Source organism: Aotus nancymaae, unplaced genomic scaffold, assembly GCF_030222135.1.
Source record: "Aotus nancymaae isolate 86718 unplaced genomic scaffold, 86718_ANA_hifiasm-v0.15.2.pri h1tg000004l, whole genome shotgun sequence".
Taxonomy (NCBI): domain Eukaryota; kingdom Metazoa; phylum Chordata; class Mammalia; order Primates; family Aotidae; genus Aotus; species Aotus nancymaae.
Genome location: NW_026988415.1, coordinates 18,519,329 through 18,541,027, shown reverse-complemented (window position 1 = coordinate 18,541,027; position 21,699 = coordinate 18,519,329). Strand labels below are relative to the sequence as shown.

General features: G+C 40.5%; 1 protein-coding gene across 5 annotated transcripts in view; it reads right to left on the bottom strand.

Annotated features, from left to right (window-relative positions):
- Positions 1 to 21,699, bottom strand: part of ENOX2 (ecto-NOX disulfide-thiol exchanger 2) — a 299,872-nt gene that overhangs the window by 57,510 nt on the left and 220,663 nt on the right. For all 5 annotated transcript variants that reach the window (XM_012458755.2, XM_012458756.2, XM_064361158.1 and 2 more), the window contains 2 exons: positions 14,977 to 15,132; positions 2,443 to 2,649 (listed from right to left, as the gene is read on the bottom strand). In XM_012458755.2, coding sequence (XP_012314178.2) covers positions 2,443 to 2,649; positions 14,977 to 15,132 — 363 coding nt within the window. The remainder of the gene's footprint in view (positions 1 to 2,442; positions 2,650 to 14,976; positions 15,133 to 21,699) is intronic.

Below are 21,699 nucleotides of genomic sequence, written 5' to 3'. Positions count from 1 at the left end.
CTAGCACTTAGATTCAATTCTTCCAAACCATTACTGTTAGTCAAGGAAGTAGTTCAATGTGGCAGTATTAAGAGCTGGAGCCTTTAAGAGGTGATTGGGTCATGAGGGCTCTGTCCTCATGAATGGATTAATCCATTAATGAACTAGCAGGTTCTCAGGAAAGTAGGACTTGTGGCTTTATAAAAAGAGGAAGAAAGACCTGAGCTAACTCTCTGCAGAGAGACCCCACCAGCAAGAAGGCCTTCACCAGATGTGCCTCCTAGACTTTGGACTTCCAGCCTCCATAACTGTAAACAATGAATTCCTTTTCTTTATAAATTGCTCAGTTTCAAGTATTCTTTTATAAGCAACAGAAAATGGACTAAGACACACACTAAATCAGAATTTTTACTATAAGCAGGAGATAGTTCTTACTACCTCTACTCCAACTACTGTACTATACAAGCCACTATCACTTCTGGGTTAGACTAATATTACAGTTGGTTAACTTAGTTCCCAGTCACCATCCCTGCTCATACCAATTAGTCCATCTTCTGCTCAGAAGTAACATTTCTAAAATGTAAATCAGATCATGTCACTGAATTCCTTAAAATCCTCCAGTGGCTTCCAGAATAAAACTCATTGTCATAGTTCATAAAACTCAACATGATTTGGTATTGCCTACCTTTCAGACTTCATTTCCCTCCACCCCAACTCTCATTTTCTATGCTCCAGTCATATTAACCTTCTATCCTCTGCTTGAACATGCCAAGTCCATTTTCATCTCAGGGCCTTTGGCTTGCTGTTCCTTACTTTGGAATGCTCTTCCCCAAGATGTTCACATGGGGACATCTCTCTTCACATTATCCAAGTCTCAGTTCAAATGTCAGAGAAGACTTCCTTTCCTAACAACTCTGGGTACATTAACCTTTTTTATCTCCCTAGGAGTACTTACCAGTGTGCTATAGCTGGCCTGGAGCCAGAACCTGAGCAATGCCATTTTATAAGACAAAGCTGTGTCTCCAAAAATGAGTTGTAATAACTGCCCCATTCTCTTTGCAATAACTGCTGACTTGGTTTCTGTAAATAAGACTGCTAGTCTGCTCTGGATAATGTCCACCAGGTGAAGTTGTTTACCTTTCTCATCAGTAACTGCCAGAATTGCTGGCCTTTGCTCATCAGAATGCACAGCCCAAGCTAATCTCATCTTGGCCCCTGTGAACTAAGATCTGTAATTTCCACCGGTACCCAAACCATGTGTAACTAACATTTGTCTTGACTTTTGTCGGTACCCAATGTGTAAACTAACGTTTGTCTTGACTTTTGTGAATCATTTATGTAGCAATTAAAGTGACAATAAGCCCCCGAGCCCTCGGAATGTCCGGAGGCCCCCACCCCCGTCCCTGCCCAGGAGATGATTTACAGAATCCACCAGCCCTCGGAATGTCTGAAGCCCTTTCATCCTCCTCCCCGCTCCTCAACCCCACTCCCAAGGTGGTCTTTTGGGTATAAAAAGCCTTGACACTCTCCCCTCGTGGCCGCGGATTTGAGAGACGTGAGTCCTCCGTGGTCGCCGGCAATAAAGACCCTGCAATTTGGCATACTTTTGTCTTGGTGAATTATTTTAATCTCGTATCCCAATACTACAACCAGTACTGAAAGTAACTGATTTATTTGTTTTCATATATATTTTGCCTTTTCCAGAATGTAATATCCTTTACGGCCGGAAGTCTATCTGCCTCAGCCTTAGCTGTATCCCCAGCAACCTAGCATTCTGCCTAGCAGTCAATAAATATTTGACAACTAACTGACTTCCCTAACTATTTATGAGCATCTACTTTGATGCTAGGGTGTGTGCTAGGTGCTGGGGATTCAATGTTAAATAAGACACAGTACATGCCCTTAAAGATTTCGCACACTGGTAGGGGAGACGGATGTGGAAAGAGACAGTTCTAGCATGGGACAGTAGGTGTCGTCGTGTTGGGAGGAAGCACCAGGTGCTGTGAAAGCCCTAAGGAAGGAGTGCCTAAAGCAGCACTGGGCAGAGTAGGGAGACAGGTCAGAGACAGCTTTCCAGAGGAGGGTGTGCCTGAGCTGGAGCTTTAGGGGGTGTGTATGGCAGGCAAGGTGATAAAACACCATGGCACATTCTGGAAATTAGAGTTCACTTAGTGTGGTTGGGACATGGTGTGTGAGGGAAGGAAGGATCAGGAGATGACTCTAATAGGTAGAGCACACAGTCAAGGCCTTCAGATGCCACATGTGAGGAGTCTGGAGTTATCCCATACACAATTGGGAGCTATTGAAGAGCTTTAAAGGAATAAGTTGAATGGGAACATTCAGTTTCCATCTCTGAAGGCAAGAGCAGGTAATACTAAGTCCAAACTTAGCTGCTACAGACAAATAGTCCTATCAATCTCTATATTGGCCTGGTGGACACAATCCCCACATCTAAACACCTACCAGACAGATACAGGGCTTTGTCCACCATGTACTCCTCAGCAAAGCGAATGTGGCAGAAGTTCTTTTTGCTCTTGCGAATGGCAATGATCTCTCCACACTGCTCAAAAACTTCCACGATGATTTGCTCTGTCCCATTTTCAGGCAGGCCACCCACAAATACTGTTTTGCATCCTGGTGGTCTTTCTCGGGTTGCAGGAGGTGGAAGATCTAAGTTTAAGGGCAAAAACATTTGAAATTAAAATGTTTGCTTGGGACAAAACTCTTCAAAACATAACATTTCCCTACTATCCCTGTCAAACTTTTGTCTAAGAGTGTCAGAAGGACGTGGCCTCCGAGGTATTCATCTCTGCTCCACAGAAAACTGATTGTGTGAATCTAAAAATCATTTTATTCAATCGTTTGGTGACCATGACATCTGGAGCATAAAGACCCAGTCTGATCTGTCTGTCCCATCCAGAGTCCTTTAGTTTTGTTCCTTACTTTTTGTTGTGACAATTCAGCTATGCCAAATTTTTTGGCATTTTTATTAAGAAATTAGTGGGAGAAAATCCCACTCAGTTTAAACAGTTATTATCAAGATTTCTCACAACCAGGGTTCCTGAGACAGGAGTTGTTTAATTCAGATTGTAGTTATTATATTCTCTCTGTTCATGCTTACTGAAGGAACTGATTCAGGATTAATTTGACAATGATGGGGTGCCTACTTACAACAATGCCTACAGCTGTCAGAATGATTTGGTTTCACAAAATCAGAGTACAAACCATCCCTTTTATGTTTTTTTTTTTTTTTTAATATCAGTGAGCCTTTCCTCAAATTTCTTGCTGGAGAGGTGAGGTCCAGAGTCAGTCTTGCAGCATTTACAGGGAAATATGAAAGACAGCAGAGAAAATAAGCTTGTCTAGGAAATCATTAACTAAAGTGAGACAAATTTGGCCTTACAGAATCATTAAAAACCTACTTAATCAGATGATTCTCCCTCTGTTTCAAAAAAATATGCACTCATCTTATACATAAAGCCTGTTTTATCTGCCAGCTCCTTGTTGCTATTTATATGTATTAAAGCATTTTCCAAGTGAACTCCTACAGTCCATAGCCCAACAAAACAAAGCATGATGGTCATGGGTTTTCTGGTGTTGGTTTTCTATCTGCAAGGATTTATTGTGTGTGATCCGTTCTTTTCCATTCAGCTCTTAACAACAATTCTCCTAGCTCAAGATTTGGAGGGCTCAACAACCAGTGATTATAGCTCACATGCAAAAAATTGTTCATAGATTAGGCCAAGGCCCTCAACCTGACTCTTATCCAAGTTGGCAAGCAGTTGATTTGGGAGCTTCCTTGGGTATCAGAATCTCTAGCTTCCTCACTTTGCTACTACTCTCTGTCTTGTTGGTGTGGCTAAGAATAATCAGTTCCTCATAATACCCTCTTTACCTCTATTTGATCAATAAAAGGGGTAAAGGGATTCAGGGAACTTACAAACTTTCTGTTAATTTTTACAAGTCTGTAATTTCAAGACCTCACTGTACTGGTTTTTTGTTCCATATGAGAGGACTGAAGGGAAAGAGAAAAGAACGTAGTGAGCAGGAATCTGAAATGTCTTAGTCACAGCCACTGAAGAAGTTGTAATTTTGGCCAAAATGGAGAAGATGAGGTCTAGAATTAAGACTTATGCTTTTGAGTTTTTAAGAACTGGAAGAGATTCGAACCATCACACTTCCAGTGATTCTTAACTCTTGTGGCACATTTGAATCAATCTGGAAGGTAAATAAAGCCTAGACCCCACCCCAGTGGATCTGATTTAATTAGTCTGGGAGGCAGACTGTGCATTAGTTTTTTTGATGCTTTTTAAGCTTCTCAGGCAGTTGTAATGTGTAGCAAAGGTTGAAAACTATTGACTTAGTCTAAATCTCTGATATTACAGAGGAAAAAGCTGAGTGAGGCTAAATATCTCATTCCAGGTCACCATATTAGATGGAAGGAACAAGAACTTAGAGCAGGTACAGAAAATGCAAAAGAACAGAACTCATAACAACCACTCTTTCAGACCACAATGCAATCAAATTAGAACTCAGGATTAAGAAACTCACTCAAAACCGCACAACAATGTGGAAAATGAACAACCTGTTCCTGAATGGCTACTGGATAAATAACGAAATGAAGGCAGAAATAAAGATGTTCTTGGAAACCAATGAGAATGAAGACACAATGTACTAGAATCTCTGGGACACATTTAAAGTAGTGTCTAAAGGGAAATGTATACCACTAAATGCACACATAACAAGGGAGGAAAGATCTAAAATTGACACCCTGTCGTCACAATTAAAAAAACTAGAAGAGCAAGATCAAACAAATTCAAAAGCTAGCAAAGACAAGAAAACTAAGATCAAAGCAGAACTGAAGGAGATAGAGACACAAAAAAAACCCTCAAAAAATCAATAAATCCAGGAGGTGGTTTTTTGAAATGATCAACAAAATAGATAGACCACTAGCCAGACTAATAAAAAAGAGAGAAGAATACAATAGATATAGCAAAACATGAAAAGGGGATATCAACTGATTCCACAGAAATACAAACTACCATCAGTGATTACTACAAACACCTCTATGCACATAAACCAGTAAATCTGGAAGAAATGGATAAATTCCTGAACACTTACACTCTCCCAAGACTAAACCAGGAAGAAGTTGAATCCCTGAATAGACTAATCATAAGGTCTGAAGTTGAGGCAGCAATTAATAGCCTACCAACCAAAAAAAGTCCAGGTCCAGATGGATGCTACCGGATGTACAAAGAGGAGCTGGTACCAATCCTTCTGAAACTATTCCAAACAATACAAAACGAGGGAATCCTCCTCAACTCATTTTAAGAGACCAACATCATCCTGATATCAAAAACTGGCAGAGACACAACTGAAAAAGAAAATTTCAGGCCAATATCCATGATGAACATCAATGCAAAAATCTTCAATAAAATACTGGCAAACCGAATGCAACAGCACATCAAAAAGCTTATCCATCACGATCAAGTAGGCTTCATCCCGGGGATGCAAGGCTGGTTCAACATACAGAAGTCTATAAATGTAATCCATCACATAAACAGAACCAAAGACAGAAACCACATGAACATCTCAATAGATGCAGAGAAGGCCTTTGACAAAATTGAACAGCCCTTTATGCTAAAAACTCTCAATAAACTAGGTATCGATGGAACATATCTCAAAATAATAAAAGCTATCTATGACAAACCCACAGCCAACATCATGCTGAATGGGCAAAAACTGGAAGCATTCCCTTTGAAAACTGGCACTAGACAAGGGTGCCCTCTCTCACTGTTCCTATTCAACATAGTATTGGAAGTTCTAGCCAGAGCAATCAGGCAAGAAAAAGAAATAAAGGGTATTCACTTATGAAAAGAAGAAGTCAAACTGTCTCTATTTTCAGATGACATGCTTGTATATTTAGAAGACCCCATAGTCTCAGCCGAAAATCTCCTTAAGACGATAAGCAACTTTGACAAAGTCTCAGGATACAAAATCAATGAGCAAAAATTGCAAGCATTCCTATACACCAATAACAGACAAACAGAGAGCCAAATCATGAGTGAACTCCCTTTCACAATTGCCACAAAGAGAATAAAATAACTAGGAATACAACCAACAAAGGATGTGAAGGACCTTTTCAAGGAGAACTACAAACCACTGCTCTAGGAAATAAGAGAGAACACAAACAGATGGAAAAACATTCCATGCTCATGGTTAGGAAGAATCAATATTGTGAAAATGGCCATACTGCCCAAAGTAATGTATAGATTCAATGCTATCCCCATCAAGCTACCATTGAGCTTCTTCAAAGAACTGGAAAAAACCATCTTAAACTTCATATGGAACCAAAAAAGAGCCCACATAGCCAAGACAATCCTAAGCAAAAAGAACAAAGCTGGAGGCATCATGCTGCCTAACTTCAAACTATACTACAAGGCTACTTTAATCAAAACAGCATGATACTGGTACCAAAACAGAGATATAGACCCATGGAACAGAACAGAGGCCTTGGAAGTAATGCCACACATCTACAATCATCTGATCTTTGATAAACCTGACAAAAGCAATGCGGAAAGGATTCCCTGTTTAATAAATGGTGTTGGGAAAACTGGCTAGCCATCTGCAGAAAGCTGAAACTGAACCCTTTCTTTACACCTTATATAAAAATTAACTACAGATGGATTAAATATTTAAACATAAGACCAAACACTATAAAAACCCTAGAAGAAAACCTAGGCAATACCATTCAGGACATAGGCTTAGGCAAGGACTCATGACTAAAACACCAAAAGCAATGGCAACAAAAGCCAAAACAGACAAATGGGATCTAAGTAAACTTAAGAGCTTCTGCACAGCAAAAGAAACAAGCATTAGAATGAACCAGCAACCAACAGAATGGGAAAAAATTTTTGCAAGCTACCCATCTGACAAAGGGCTAATATCCAGAATCTACAAGGAACTAAAACAAATTTACAAGAAAAAAATAAACAAAGCCATGTAAAAGTGGGCAAAGGATATGAACAGACACTTTTCAAAAGAAGACATTTATGCAGCCAAGAAACATATGAAAAAATGCTCATCATCACTGGTCATTAGAGAAATGCAAATCAAAACCACATTGAGATACCATGTCATGCCAGTTAGAATGGTGATCATTAAAAAATCAGGAGACAACAGATGCTGGAGAGGATGTGGAGAAATAGGAATGCTTTTACACTGTTGGTGGGAGTGTAAATTAGTTCAACCATTGTGGAAGACTGTGTGGGGATTCCTCAAGGATCTAGAAATAGAAATGCCATTTGACCCAGCAATCCCATTACTGTGTGTATACCCAAAGGATTATAAATCATTCTATTATAAAGACACATGCATATGTATGTTTATTGCGGCACTGTTTACAATAGCAAAGACCTGGAACCAACCCAAATGCCCATCAATGATACATTAGATAAAGAAAATGTGGCACATATATACCATGGAATACTATGCAGCCATAAAAAAGGATGAGTTCATGTCCTTTGCAGGGACATGGATGAGTCTGGAAACCAAAATTCTCAGCAAACTGATACAGTAACAGATAACCAAACACCACATGTTCTTAACTCATAAGTGGATGTTGAACAATGAGAACACATGGACACAGGGAGGGGAACATCACACACTGGGGTCTGTTGGGGGTGGAGGGCTAGGGGAGGGATAGCAGGGTGGGGAGATTGGGGAGGGATAGCAGGGTGGGGAGATTGGGGAGGGATAACATTGGGAGAAATACCTAAAGTAGGTGATGGGGGGATGGAGGTAGCAAACTACTATGGCATGTGTATACCTATGTAACAATCATGCAAGATCTGCACATGTACCCCAGAACTTAAAGTATAATAATAATAAGAAGAAGAACTTGTAGCAAGTAAACCTAAATTTAAATCTTAACTTCATTACTGACCGTCTGTATGACCTTGGGAAAATTATATAACCCCTGAAGATCTCTTTCTTCATCTTTAAAATAGGGTTGCTATTCCCACCTTACAAGGGTTATTGTAGGATAACTGATTATATGCTGTCTGTATTGCATGTGGTTCAATGCCTAGCACTTGACAGGTTCCCAACAAACAGCAGTCATTATAGCGCTATTATTATTTACTATTATAGAACCTAGGTTTCTTAATTCCCAATCTGGGACTATCTAAAGTCCTACCAGAAGTCTGGAGTAGAGTGGTAGCTAAGAAATGAACTTTTAAAGTTCCAGATCCTTGTGTTACCCAGATGTTTAGATAAGGCTGGGATTGAGAAGGAACCACTCATATGGATAGAGAAATCTATAGCTATGAAGACATGTATGGCTTTGACCATGGAACACAACCCCCCCACCCCCGCACCACCTACTATATAAGGTAAAGAATGTTCAAGAGTATCCATATAGTTAGAGCCATGTTTTAAAATCAGAGCCTTTAGAATACAATCCTGTTTCAGAATAAAAAGGCTTCTGAAGTTTACTATTTAGGAGAATTAGGTGGTAAAGAATCCTTTTGTGAAGCAAATAATCACTTTATACTGTTTAAATTTCCTTTGGTCTACCTTTAGGCCCACTGAGAGACTGTAAAAAGCATCTGGTTACTGCAATAGTTAAATGTAACACTGAAAATGCAAAGGCTCCTTCCCTTGGCTACATTAGTGGGATTTAAAACTTCTGTAATGAAGTCATCACCCTATTTAGATGCTGTGATTCTTCTATGGTGACTGTCTTCTAAGTAAAAGGGCATAAAAGCCACTAAGAGTAATGTCAAGAAGGCTGGGGATTTATTTATTTTCCTTGGGTAAATGTAGAAAGTTTCTTTGATAGCATTTGCTGAGATTTAGGTGTATGCCACCAAGCAGGGCAATGGGCTATACTATCTTCCTTAACGGATAGTACCCGTTCCTTAATTAACAGCTCAAAGCACTTTGTCCATCTGGGCCTGATTTTCTAATTCCACTGAAATACAGTGATCAGGGCACAGCAATGATAACCCATAGGAGAGCAAATTCAAAGCCCACCTATTAATCAGGTAATGTGCTAAGCTCTATAGCACCCCAATCACCACTCAGGATGGAGACAAAGAAAAGTTCCATGTAAAAAGATTCAAGATAACTGGGAACATAAAGAACTCTAATCACTGGTAATGGAAAAGGAGGAGCTTCTAGCAATTCTAATTACACCCAAGCATCCACTCTGGGGAGCTATGTTGGGGCAATCAGAGTCACTGCTGATCTTTGAGAAGTGAGGCAGGAAGCAAGCATAGAGGACGGATAAGCCACTTGAATCTTGCTTTTCAAAGGAGCATCACAGATCACTCAGCTGGTTTGCCAGGATTTATACACTGCAAAGTCTTTGAGTCGATTTTCTTAGACAGCTCAAGATTGAAGGTCCCCTGGACAATCAGCAGGGGTTAAATGAATGTTAATGTAATACCAACTGATTGAAAAATTAGAAGGCTGGAGAATTTTAAATAATGCTCAATCTACCTACTTTCTCTAATTCTCTTCAGAGCATTCAGCCCTGAGAGTCAAAATGGGGTCTTCCTGTTTTTATATTGTAAAATGAAAACATTGCTCTTGCTCTTTTTCTGGCTCCTGGGTATTTTCCCATGTGCCTGGACACAGATAGCAGATGATATTCCATTACTTATTCCCTGTTCACTGTTATTTCCCAGTAGTCTCAAAATGTAACCTCTCCATAGAAGGTCTCATCGCTAAAGTGAAAAATCTTGGCAAAATCACATTTTCTGGAGAGATGGTGTTACCCTCTTTCCTTACCACTAAGAACTGCTAACTAGGAATTCAGTAAATCTCTGATAGACATTCTGAGAAAAAAACAAAAAAGCGTGTTCCAGGGCACTTCTTTTTTTCGTGTTATATCTCAATTTTCTGGAAATCAGAGGATGTTGCTTCTGCAACAATGGGGTACTCACTCATCCTTTATCTTCAGGAGAGGTACTTGGTCTGCTCCACTCTAGTTTGATCCCTTGACTTTTTAGACCAGGTCTGATTTTGCCCAGTCTACATAAGAGAAGTGAAGTTCCTTATCAGACATCTTATGGCTATTTAGTGGTAGAGAGCTGGGATATAAAACCAGGCTGGCTTGTGTCACATCCGAGCTTGAAAACTTACCCATTACACTATGGTGCCTGCTCCAGAGAAGAAACAAACCTCTACATGCTACCTGCCAACCAGCCCTTGCTTTTCCTAATGAATTTTAAAGGACTTTTGCCTATGTAAATAATTATTGTGGTAGCTACATTTTTAATGTAGAGAATCATAACTTCAGAGTTGGATGAAGCATTGGAGTTATCCAGGCTAATCTAACCCAATATTTTTGCATTACAGACAAGGAGGTTGAGACTCAAGGAGGTTATATGACTATCCCCAGATCCCACAGTTAGTTAGTGACAGAACTGGGAATAGAACACAGTTCTCTTGATTTACAAACTGGTAGCCTGTCTTCTATATTATAATACCATTTTTTTGTACATTTGATGTAGATACACCCAGAAAAGTCTAGTAAGCAGTTGGCTATATGTATCTGAAGCTCAGAAGAGATATAGACTACAAATATAGATTTGGAAGTCATTAGTATGTGGTGGTAATTACCCCATACTCTTTTGGTTTTCTTTCTAGACCTCTGACTCTTCCTTCTGTCATCATCTATCCAACCCTCCCTCCCTCCATCATTCAACAAATATTTATTGAACACCTACTATATGCAAGACACTTTTCTAAGTGCTGGTGATAAATCAGGAGACAAAAAAGACAAAAATTTTGCCTCGTTGGGGTTTATATTCTACAAATTATATAGTTTGTTGAAAGGTAGTAAGCCCAGTCTGGGCAACATGGTGAAATCCTGTCTTTACAAAAAATACAAAAATTAGTTGGGCATGGTGGGGCATGCCTTTAGTCCCAGCTACTTGAGAGGCTGAGGCAGAAGGATCACTTGAGCCCAGGAGGTGGAGGCTGCAGTGAGCCAAAATCGCACCACTGCACTCTGGCCTGGGCAACACAGTGAGATCCTGTCTCAAAAAAAGATACATGTTATATAAAAAATAGAGAAGGTAAATAGGATTGGAACTATTTACCTTCTGGCAAGGAGATAAGTTTTAAATAGGTTATCAGGGTCACTGAGAAAGTGACATTTGAGCAAAGACGTAAAAGAAGTGAGAGAGTTAGCCATGCAGATATTTAGAAGTAAAGCATTCTGGGCAGATGGAAGAGCTAGTGCAAAGGTCCTATGATGGGAGGGTGCCTGGTGAGTTCTTGGAACAGCATGAAGGTCAATGTGACTGGAACAGAGCGATTGATGGGGAGGAGAGTAGCAGATGAAGTCAAAGAGACAATGTAGGGGAGAACAGATCATATCTAACCTTCTAGGCAATTTTAAGGACTTTGGTCTTTATTGTGAGTGAAATGGGGAGCCATTCAAGGGTTCTGAGTAGAGAAACGACATGAACAGACTTAGGTTTTAAAAGGCTGTTTTGTTGAGAATAGACTGTAGGGGGCAAGAATGAAGAAGGAAGACTAATTAGAAGGCTATTACAATAATTTAGAAAATGAATCATGGCAGATAAAAACTAAATCATAGCAGTGGTTATTGGAAGGATTATAGACATATATTGTTAGGTAGACTGACATAATTTTCTCACAGATTAAATGCATTGTGCAAGGGAAAGAAATCCATTAGATTTAACATTCGCTATTTAAGTGAAAATGCCTAAGAGTGATTCACTATAATTTTATTTCCAATATGTTCCATGTGGAAGTGCCCCAGAAAGGGGTATGCTTGAAGGTGGGCTGGAGGAGAGTGTGAGGAGTATGAGGTCAGGAAGCTGCTGAACTTGACTAAAGGGCAAGTAGATGCGATGGATTGAAGACAGTCATATGAAGCAGACAGGTGAAAGGTTTCTGAGGTCAGGAGTTAGACTATGAATCTGTGGGCAATGGGAGCCCCAGGACAATTTCATGGTTCTGTATATGTGACAAGCACTTGGATGAAAGGTCAGGTGGGACACAGGGGAGGGAATGGATGGCAAAGATACTTTCTAATAAAGCAACATGACTTAGAAGCAGACTGGATGGTCAATAAAGAGATTGTATGAGTCCGTGAATCACAAGACTTTATTGTTGAGAGGAATTTCAGAGGCCATTGAGTGCAAGAGAATATACCAGAGACAGGCAGGAATAAGGAGTGGGGTTTATAATTGACAGGGTTTGGCCCTGTGTCCCTGCCCAAATCTCATGTAGAATTGTAATAACCCATGTTAGAGGTGGGGCCTGGTGGGAGGTGATTGGATCGGGGGTGGATTTCTCATGAATAGTTTAGTACCATCCTTTTGGTGCTGCTCTTGTGATAGTGAGTGAGTTCCTGTGAGATATGGTCGTTTAAAAGTCTGTAGCACCTCATCCCCATTCTCTTGTTCCTGCTCCTGCCATGTGAGACACCTCGCTCCATCTTTGCCTTCTGTCATGACTGTAAGCTTCCTGAGGCCTCCCCAGAAGCAGAAGCCACTATGCTTCCTGTATGGCCTGCAGAACCATGAGCCAATTCAACTTCCTTTCTTTAAAAAGGACCCAGTCTCAGGTATTTATTTATAGCAATGTGAGAACGGACTAATACAATAATCAAGGCCTGATCAGGCAGGGCTGGTGGGCTGAGATGATAAGGGGTTCAGTCACACCAAATCCCTGTTCTTCCTGTCCTACCCTGCTCTTCCCATCTCACATTCACAAAGCAATGTCTTGAGGCCACTAACAACAATGTCACTTTGCCATGCTTTCAGTAGAAAACCAAGAGAAGCACCTCTTTTAGTGTTTCTCCACCTAAGTAATCCAACCCCACTTTGAACAAAATTCAAGTTCTAAAAAGCAAACAGAACACCAGTTTACTTTAAATTGTGTCAAGCGTGTTATGTTTGAATTCAGTTCCAAGGCTTGGTTCCTTCACAGAAGCCACCGATTTACTGGTGCTAGCTGCCCTGTAAGCATTCTTAATACAAGGATGAAGAACTAAAAGATGGAGCCATGAGGGAGATGTGTTGCCCTCTCACTCTGTGGCCCTTCCAACTCAGAACGGAAGAGGCGTGGCTGCAGGTGGGGAAAGATAAAAATGTATTTGAGAGATGTCAGTTCGTTTCTTTTACTAGAGGTTATAAAAAGAGCCTCTTCGAGCTATATATTTCTAGATTCATTTGAAGACTGCTCAACAATATCATCTATGTGTCATAAACAAGGCATCTGTGCTATTCTTTAGAAATTTAGAAACTGAACATCCTGTAAAGTCAACTTTTGCACCCAACCTGGACATTACAGGTTGTGAGCCATCCTGTTAGCCTGGATGTGTTTGAGACAATGCACCCAACCTGGACATTACAGGTTGTGAGCCATTCTGTTAGCCTGGATATGTTTGAGACAATGAAAGCCTGCTGCAGGCTGATTATGCGACAAATGAATGATTAAATCAGCAGGATTCTACCCTTTCATAAGCAGGAGGTTTTACCACTGGCAGTGCCTAAATTCATGGCTTTTTATGTAGAAAAGGTGCTATCAGGAATATACAGCTTTCTCTAATCCAAAAGCAACACACTGAAAGAAAGGTAAAAAAGGACATCACCCACTGTAGAAACAGTGGAACAAAGATAAAATGGTGCTGCTCATTCACCTAGGCACTAAACACAAATCCAGGAATGGCCATTTGAGTTGGCAAGTACGGCCTGCAAGGGGCATCTTATTCTCCATTCCCTAATTCTCCTTGTGACATACTAGCTCTTCTCTCAATACAGTCTTCTGAGATGCTGGCCTCCTGGATTTCTTATTGGTTTGGAACGATGTCTCCTGTTGACAACCAAGTTCAAATACCAGAAGAAAACATAAAGATCTTTTTTTCTTTTTCTAGCAGAAGGGGCCAAGACGATCTTTCCAACCAACTCTAATTGATTCTAAAATCCTCTGTTATGAGCAGACCATACTAAGTAGAATCTGGGTTCCTGCCAGGGCTTGGACCATGATTAACTGATTCTTATTTAAGGCAGGAGATGAAATTTTTATCTGAAGTCACATGTCAAAGATTCATATTTATCCCGATCGGGCAAGGCCATTTGATTTATGCCCTAAACCACTGAATATATCCCTTAACAAGCAGCTCTAATCTTTGTACTGCAGTGGTGTTTCCCTTGGTATGCCACCTAGTATGACTAGAACTATGGAAAATCATTAATGAGGTTTGGAGCACATGTAGAATCAGCTTCTAATCATTTAATGTATATAAAATCCCAAATGGATCTGGAAAAAAGTTTTAGTCAACTATTATTACTGGGACATTTTAACTAAAATATGGCCACCATATCTTTACACATGTTTTAAAGTGAAGCTAAGGAGAAGGCTGTTCATTACTGACAAATGGATCTTGAGATTACTTCTACTTGAACTGCACTGACTGGTGGCTACAAGTAGTGTGACTTAGTCTCAATATTTCTCTCTGCACTTCCAGTATGTTGAACCATGTCTCACTGTCTATTACGGCCCATCAGTTGAATAGCAGTGATTTGAATGATGTATGAATAGCTGCTAGTAGTGGAAGATTCTTAGCACCAAATGTATATTCTCATGTGCCTCCAACCACACTCTGTCTCTGCCATCATCAGCACGTGGAGCAGTTATGAAAAGGAAAGACTGCAAATGATGGTGTTGAGCAATTTGTATGCTTCCTTCTGTACTAACACACTTGAATTCCTTACCAGACAGCATTAGAAACATGTACCATTTGTACTGCAACCTGCACACAAAAGTCTACTTTTCTGTGCATAAAATTCAACCTTGCCTAACAAGATAAAATTTTCCTATCTTCTGTTCTCTAGGTGAAGTTTCCATACAAACCTCTATGAAGCCCTTGGGTATTCTTTTGAAAAAGAAGAAAGCTTTCTTGTACACTAAAACATTGTGTCTTGTGTAAAGAAAAAAGCAGAATATTACTTGGATTTGGAGGGAAGAGCGTGCAACTTTTACAGTGTATGATCTCTTTTACTACTGGCATATCTGGAGGAATTGGTGGAGGTACTATTCCCAAACCAGGCATCATTGGAGTTATTGGTGGAATTCCAGTCATCATTCCAAGAGCAGGATCAAAGTCTAAAAAAGGAGAAAAGAGAACAATAAATTACACCAGGCAAGGTTTAGTGGAGATAGAATGTTACTTTGTAAGTTTCAAATCAAAGGTCTTCCTAAGACAGAGGCAAAATATTTAACAAGTGTGGTACTTAGTATTTCCAGGTCTTTTTTTTTTTTTTTTTTTTGAGATGGAATCTTGCTCTGTCGCCCAGGCTGGAGTGCAATGGCATCATCTCAGCTCACCACAACCTCTGCCTCCTTGGTTCAAGTGATTCTCCTGCCTCAGCCTCCCGAGTAGTTGGGATTATAGGCGTACACCACCATGCCTGACTAATTTTGTACTTTCAGTAGATATGGAGTTTCTCCATGTTGGCCAGGCTGGTCTCAAACTCCGGACCCCAGGTGATCCACCTGACTCGGCCTCCCAAAGTGCTGAGATTACAGGCATTAAGTTATCGTACAGTTGTGCATTTTCCTTTTGGGATGGGCTGTTTTGTTTGGCCAGGGCTTATTTAAGTCTCTGCATCTAATTTTGGCATCCAGGGTCTTTCATAGCATGGCCATGCCTTGTCTATTGATTTTGCCTCTGCTAGTTTCCAACACACACTCTTTGCTCCATTCCGAGAAGGCTTTTTACTGTCCCTTGTACAGGTTTTCTTTGTATAGTACAGCATGGTATAAGAGCACAGAGCTTTGGGGATCAAGCAGACCTGGGTTTTAGGTCTACCATTTGCTTGGCAGGATGAACTTCCATTTCCTCATCTACAAAATAGGGTTAATATCACCTCCTTTACAGGGAGCTGTGAAGAGTAAACAAAATGATGAATCTAATATGCTGAGCATAGGTTTGATAAATAACTACTCTCTGTGCCTTTGTTCATGTTGTTCTTTCTGCCTGGAATTATTTGAGCCTCTGCAAATTCTCCCCATGCTTCAAGGCCAGGCTTAAGTGTCATCCTCCTTGAAGAGGTCTTTCCAGATAATTCTGGTTCATTCTTGACTTTGCATCTAAAAGCTGTTGGTTCCATACTTGTTACCACTGAATTTTATTTTATTTTGCACCATCCTTTGTTTAATTCAGGGATGCCTCTAGCATGTGTGGGGGCACCCAAGCAAGTATTTTTTGTGGGGCCTATCTACGTACACAATTTGTTTTACCACTTATCAGTACTGGCAGCATTTTTGTGGCACAATCTCATGTGATACCATGAAAGAAATGTCACAGCAGCCAGCTGGAGTGGTTTCCTTATCAGGTCCCTCTTCTGGAACCAAGACTCGGGGGAGGATTCCATAGCCATGAGTCCTGAAACTTCTTGGGGCATCTAGTTCACTGCACATATAGGTTAGAGGATTGGAGAGTGTCCCAAGGGGGAGAATTGGGGACTCTGGTACACATGTGTCCAGTTTAAGATTGGGGCTTCTCAGATGATACTGCCAGCCACAGTCAGTCCCAGACAATGGAGGAAAACTCAGAAAATTTCAAGAAAGGTACTTCTTGCAACCAGAATACAGGGAGGAGCTGCTCTGGACCCAGGGCAGCTGCCCTGATGCCACTGCCTGCCTTGGCTCTGGAAGGGGACTTAGAAATTATCCAGGTAGGCATTCCAAACCACAGGGGCCCCTGAGGAGGAGCCCCACTTGCCTGGGTCTAAGAATAATATTGATTTCATTTTAAATCTAGTCTCTAGATCAAAATGAGATTTCTTTGAAAGAAAGGAGTGCACTCTACATCTTTGTTTCTCTGCCTCCCACTTCTGCCTTCACTATAGAACAACACACAGCAGACTGCAAAGAAAGAAAGTACTGCAGCCCGAGGGGTTCCGGTAATGCAGCAGCAGGAGCAGGCCCTACTCCCAAAGACTTTACCATGTTCACCACACAGGCCAGAGGGGCAATACCTGTACATATATCCTTAAAGTGGCCCTGAAGTCCCCTGAGTGGCTCTTTTTCTCTAAGATGCTGGAGGAGGTCAACCTCAATAGCAGGAAGAACCCAGGATTCCCACAGATGCATAATCAGGTCTAACAGGCTCAATAAGAGGGAGATCTGTGACAGGGCAGATGGACAGGTGGGTGGCACATGGGCAACCCCTGTTACAAAAGTACCTCAAGCAAGTGAGGGCATTCCCCAGCTTCTCACATGCCTCTTATCCTGTGATGTCAAGACCCTGAAAATGTTTGGAAAGAAAAAAATTTCTCCCAAGAGGAAGTCTTATTTTTATGAAAATATTTACTTTTAGGCCAGGTGCAGTGGCTCATGCCTGTAATCCCAGCACTTTGGGAGGCCAAGGCAGGCAGATCACAAGGTCAAGAGATTGATACCATCCTGGCCAACATGGTGAAATCCCGTCTCTACTAAAAATACAAAAATTAGCTGGGCACAGTGGTGGGCACCTGTGATCCCAGGTACTTGGGGGGCTGAGGCAGGAGAATTGCTTGAATCCAGTAGGCAGAGGTTGCAGTGAGCTGAGATTGTGCCACTGCATTGCAGCCTGGCGAAAGAGCGAGACTCCATCTAAAAAAACAAAAACAAAAACAAAACTTGCACGTGCACACACACACATACACACACACACACACACACACACACAGCCTCTTCCACCTATGGATCTCATATCTATACTTTCCTCCATATAGTAGTTATATGACATTGAAGAAAGTTTCTTAATATCTATGTGCCTCTATTTCCTTTTTGGTAGAAGTAGAGGGTAAATAATGACATTTAGCTCAAAGGATGAAAGCATAGAACAGATATGAAGATCTCTGGCATGATAGATAGTCCTGATAGATAAGTGTCCTTCCTTCCATTTAAAATGTGAAAACCCACAGTGATAAATGCACTGATTCAGGCATTCATTCCCCCATTCACAAACATCTGTGATCGGCTTCCTACATGTCAGGCTCCACGCAGGTGTTGGGGATGGTGTCTAGGTTTCCCTTTTGATCTTACAGAACTTAAGACTTCTGATACTCTGTCTTCCTATGCTGTAAAATAAGAGCACTATGGTTAAGAATGCCATTTATGTCTTTGGAAAATTTAATTCCTCATGCAGAAGATTTTGGAGAGATTGTTAACATTATCTCATCCATTTACAAACTGTTAATTTTTGTCAGGAAAAGATCAGATTAGATTGTGTGCCAATGGAACAATCCCATCTATTTTTCCTCTCCTACTGAAATGTCTGTCTTCCTTTTATTGTTCTGCCTGCCTCCTTATTGTTATTCATATAGCTGTGTCACTCACAACTCTACCTTACCACAGATTACAGAAACATCAGTTCGTTAAACAAGTTCTGCCACTTCGGCTGAGAAGGAAATGAAATGCCTGTCTCCATGTACTGTCACTAATAAATTAAGACAAACAAAAAACAAATATACAGGATAAATATAACTCCTGACTGATATACTTACCACTCCGCTGTTTCATATAATTGCATTAATATTTTATAAATTCATTTAAAAGCAAATGTATTCATGGTATATGGCTAAAGCCAGAGTAGATAAACTCCCCCTCTTCCTTTTGTTCAATATGCCAGGAGTTCCATAGGCTATACTGTCCATAAGGGCTTGCTAGAGGGCAGGTTGTACATGACATTTCAAAGGCTTCTATCATGTTGATTATTTCATTATTTCTTTTGTTTATCTTTAACCATTAAGCACCAAAATGAATGTGGATTTCCAATGTCAACCAAGGAAACCATTTCAATTCATGGTATTTATACATATATTGCAGAACCTGAAAATTCAAAGAAGTCCAGCAATTTAAAACACACTGGTAATAGAACACCAGAGAAATTCTCTCCCTTTTCCAGGCCCCTGGCCTAGCTTGTGGAGTATTACCAACATTGCCACTTATATTAGGAATTCAAACTTTCAAAGATTTGAAATCATAGAAAAGAGTTATGGAAAAGGCCAGGAATTCCTCCAAAGTCCTCTTCACAATAAATATCCTGTTCTGTTTTGCTTCTACAAAACGTCTCTTCTAACACCCTTTCCCCACTGCCTTCTTGACTCTTGGCATGGCCATTGCCAGAAGAGCCATGACATGTTGATTTGTATTCCTGTTTTTTTTTTTTTTTTTTTTTTTGAGATGGAATCTCGCTCCGTTGCCCAGGCTGGAATGCAGTGGTGCGATCTCAGCTCACTGCAAACTCTGCCTCCCAGGTTCAAGCAATTCTCCTGGATCAGCCTCCCTAGAAGCTGGGATTACAGGCATGTGCTACCACGCCTGGCTAATTTTTTTTTTTTTTATACTTTTAGTAGAGATGGGGTTCCACCATTTTTGCCAGGCTGGTCTCGAACTCCTGACCTCAAGTGATCCACCTGCCTCAGCCTACCAGTGTTGGGATTACAGGCATGAGCCACTGTGCCCAGACTGTATTCCCTCTTCTCATTCATGTACTTCCTGAGGTCCTAGCCCACTGGAAATTCTGCAAATGCTGTCTGTTAGCTGGGGCCAGCTTGCTCCTCAGACTTGCAACTCTACCACATGATTTCAAGTAATGTTTCCATGTAGGCTTAAGCCTTCCTGCTACCTAGCAACCTACACTTACTCAACCTTGGCAGAGTTATTATTGTCCATCCTCTGTACACATCTGAGCCAAGGAGTTACAATAGAGGCAAATGTCATTCTGCACAGCTACCCACTTGTCCCTGTATCTATTAATTCAATATTTTGATGACAGGTCTTCTGTCAGTGTTGTGGTTGCAGAAATGAATAAGACAAAATCCTTGGCTTATACTCTAGTTTGGAAACAATGATGCAAACAGTTACAATGCTGTACCATCAATGAATCACCATAACTGTTTATTAAATGCTTAAAATGTTCTAGGTTCAGTGCTAAGCATTTTATATAATCACATTCTAACAGACCTGTGAGTTTAGATACTGTTATCTTTCATTTTACAGATAATGGAATTGAGGTTTAAGGGGCATTTAGTTACATGCTAAAGTTTACATAGCCAGTAAGAGGCACACCTATAATTCAAATCCAACTTGGTCTAATTCTAATGCTGTTAACCACTACACTGCCTCTCAATGTAGTATGACAATTGTTTCAATGAATTAATATGATTGCAGATATAAAGTGAGCAAGTATGTTGAAAAAACAAGGCATATGAGCAACAAAATGTTTACACATAATTCTTTTTCCCCCAATATGGTGGATTACAATTGATATAAATTCTTTAATTTTCCTTCCATCAAGGTAAGGGTCTATGCCCCCACCCCTTTGAATTTGGATGGACTCTAGAACTGATATAACCAATAGAATATGGCAGAAGGGATGTTGTGTCCTTTTTCAAGCCCAGGCATTAACAGAGATGCAATTTCTACCTTTTGTTTCTATAAATGTGTGATACGGGAGCTTTGCATCCTCACGTAAGGCTGACTACCCTGCTAGAGAGACCATGTGGAGAGGGACTTAAAGCAAATGGAAGAGGGATCCAGTTGAGCCCAGTCTTGTATGTGTCCTTACCAAGGTGCCATGCACATGAGTGAAGTCTTGAAATCAGCCTGCCACAACTGAGGTATCCCAGTTAATATCATATGGAACAGAAAAATTGCCCATTTCAGTCCTACCCAAATTCCTCATCAAGAAAAATCTTAAAATATAATAAAATGATTGTGTTTTAAGTCACTAGCTTCTAAGGTAGTCTGTCATAGAACAAAAGATAAGGAGAATATCCAGCATGGCTGGGGTAGAGTGTGATTGGTTAATACAGTTAACAATTTTCATGGAATGAAAATAGAAAGTATTACATAAAGTATCTGACAAAGATATCACATGTTCCTATTTTATCATTCAACCCTTGATAGTTTCTTGTTTCTTGGCAAGCCAGTTCATGCTGGCATTCCCTTTTTTTTTCTGAGACAGAGGATGATTAAGTCTCACTCTTACCATCCAAGTTGGAGTGCAATGGCACGATCTCAGCTCACTGCAACCTCTGCTCCCGGGTTGAAGTGATTCTCCTTCCTCAGCCTCCCTAGTAGCTGGGATTACAAGTGCATGCCACTACACCCAGCTAATTTTTGTACTTTTAGTAGAAACAGGGTTTCACCATGTTGGCCAGGCTGGTCTCAAACTCCTGACCTCAGGTGATCTTACTGTAAAATGCCGACTTTTATTTTGTGGCAGGGGAGAGGAATACTAGCTACCTATTAATTGGCTACTTATGAATTTTCAGGTTTTATACACTGCATCTGACTTAATCTTCACAGCAATCCTAAGGGATGGGAAATAATATTATTCCCTATTTTACATGTGAGGAAATTGAAGCTCATAGAGATAACACAATAAGGACACATAGTAAGTGGCTCTCACTAAGCATGCAGTCCTAACCATTAGTCTACATAGGGAAAGACAGACACTCTTTGTCATATTTGTAGATACTTACTCAACCTTGTATGTGGCTTCAAACCTTCCTATCCAGGAGGCTACCCTGGAGTTGCTTATCTCTAAACCTAGAATTTTTGAGGTGTTTGACACATGCATTGTCATGGTGTTTCAGGGCCTCTTTTTAAAATTCTTTGTTTCAATTTTGGGCCACAAAAGAAGTTGAAATTGCAGCCAGGCCATGTGTCAATTGG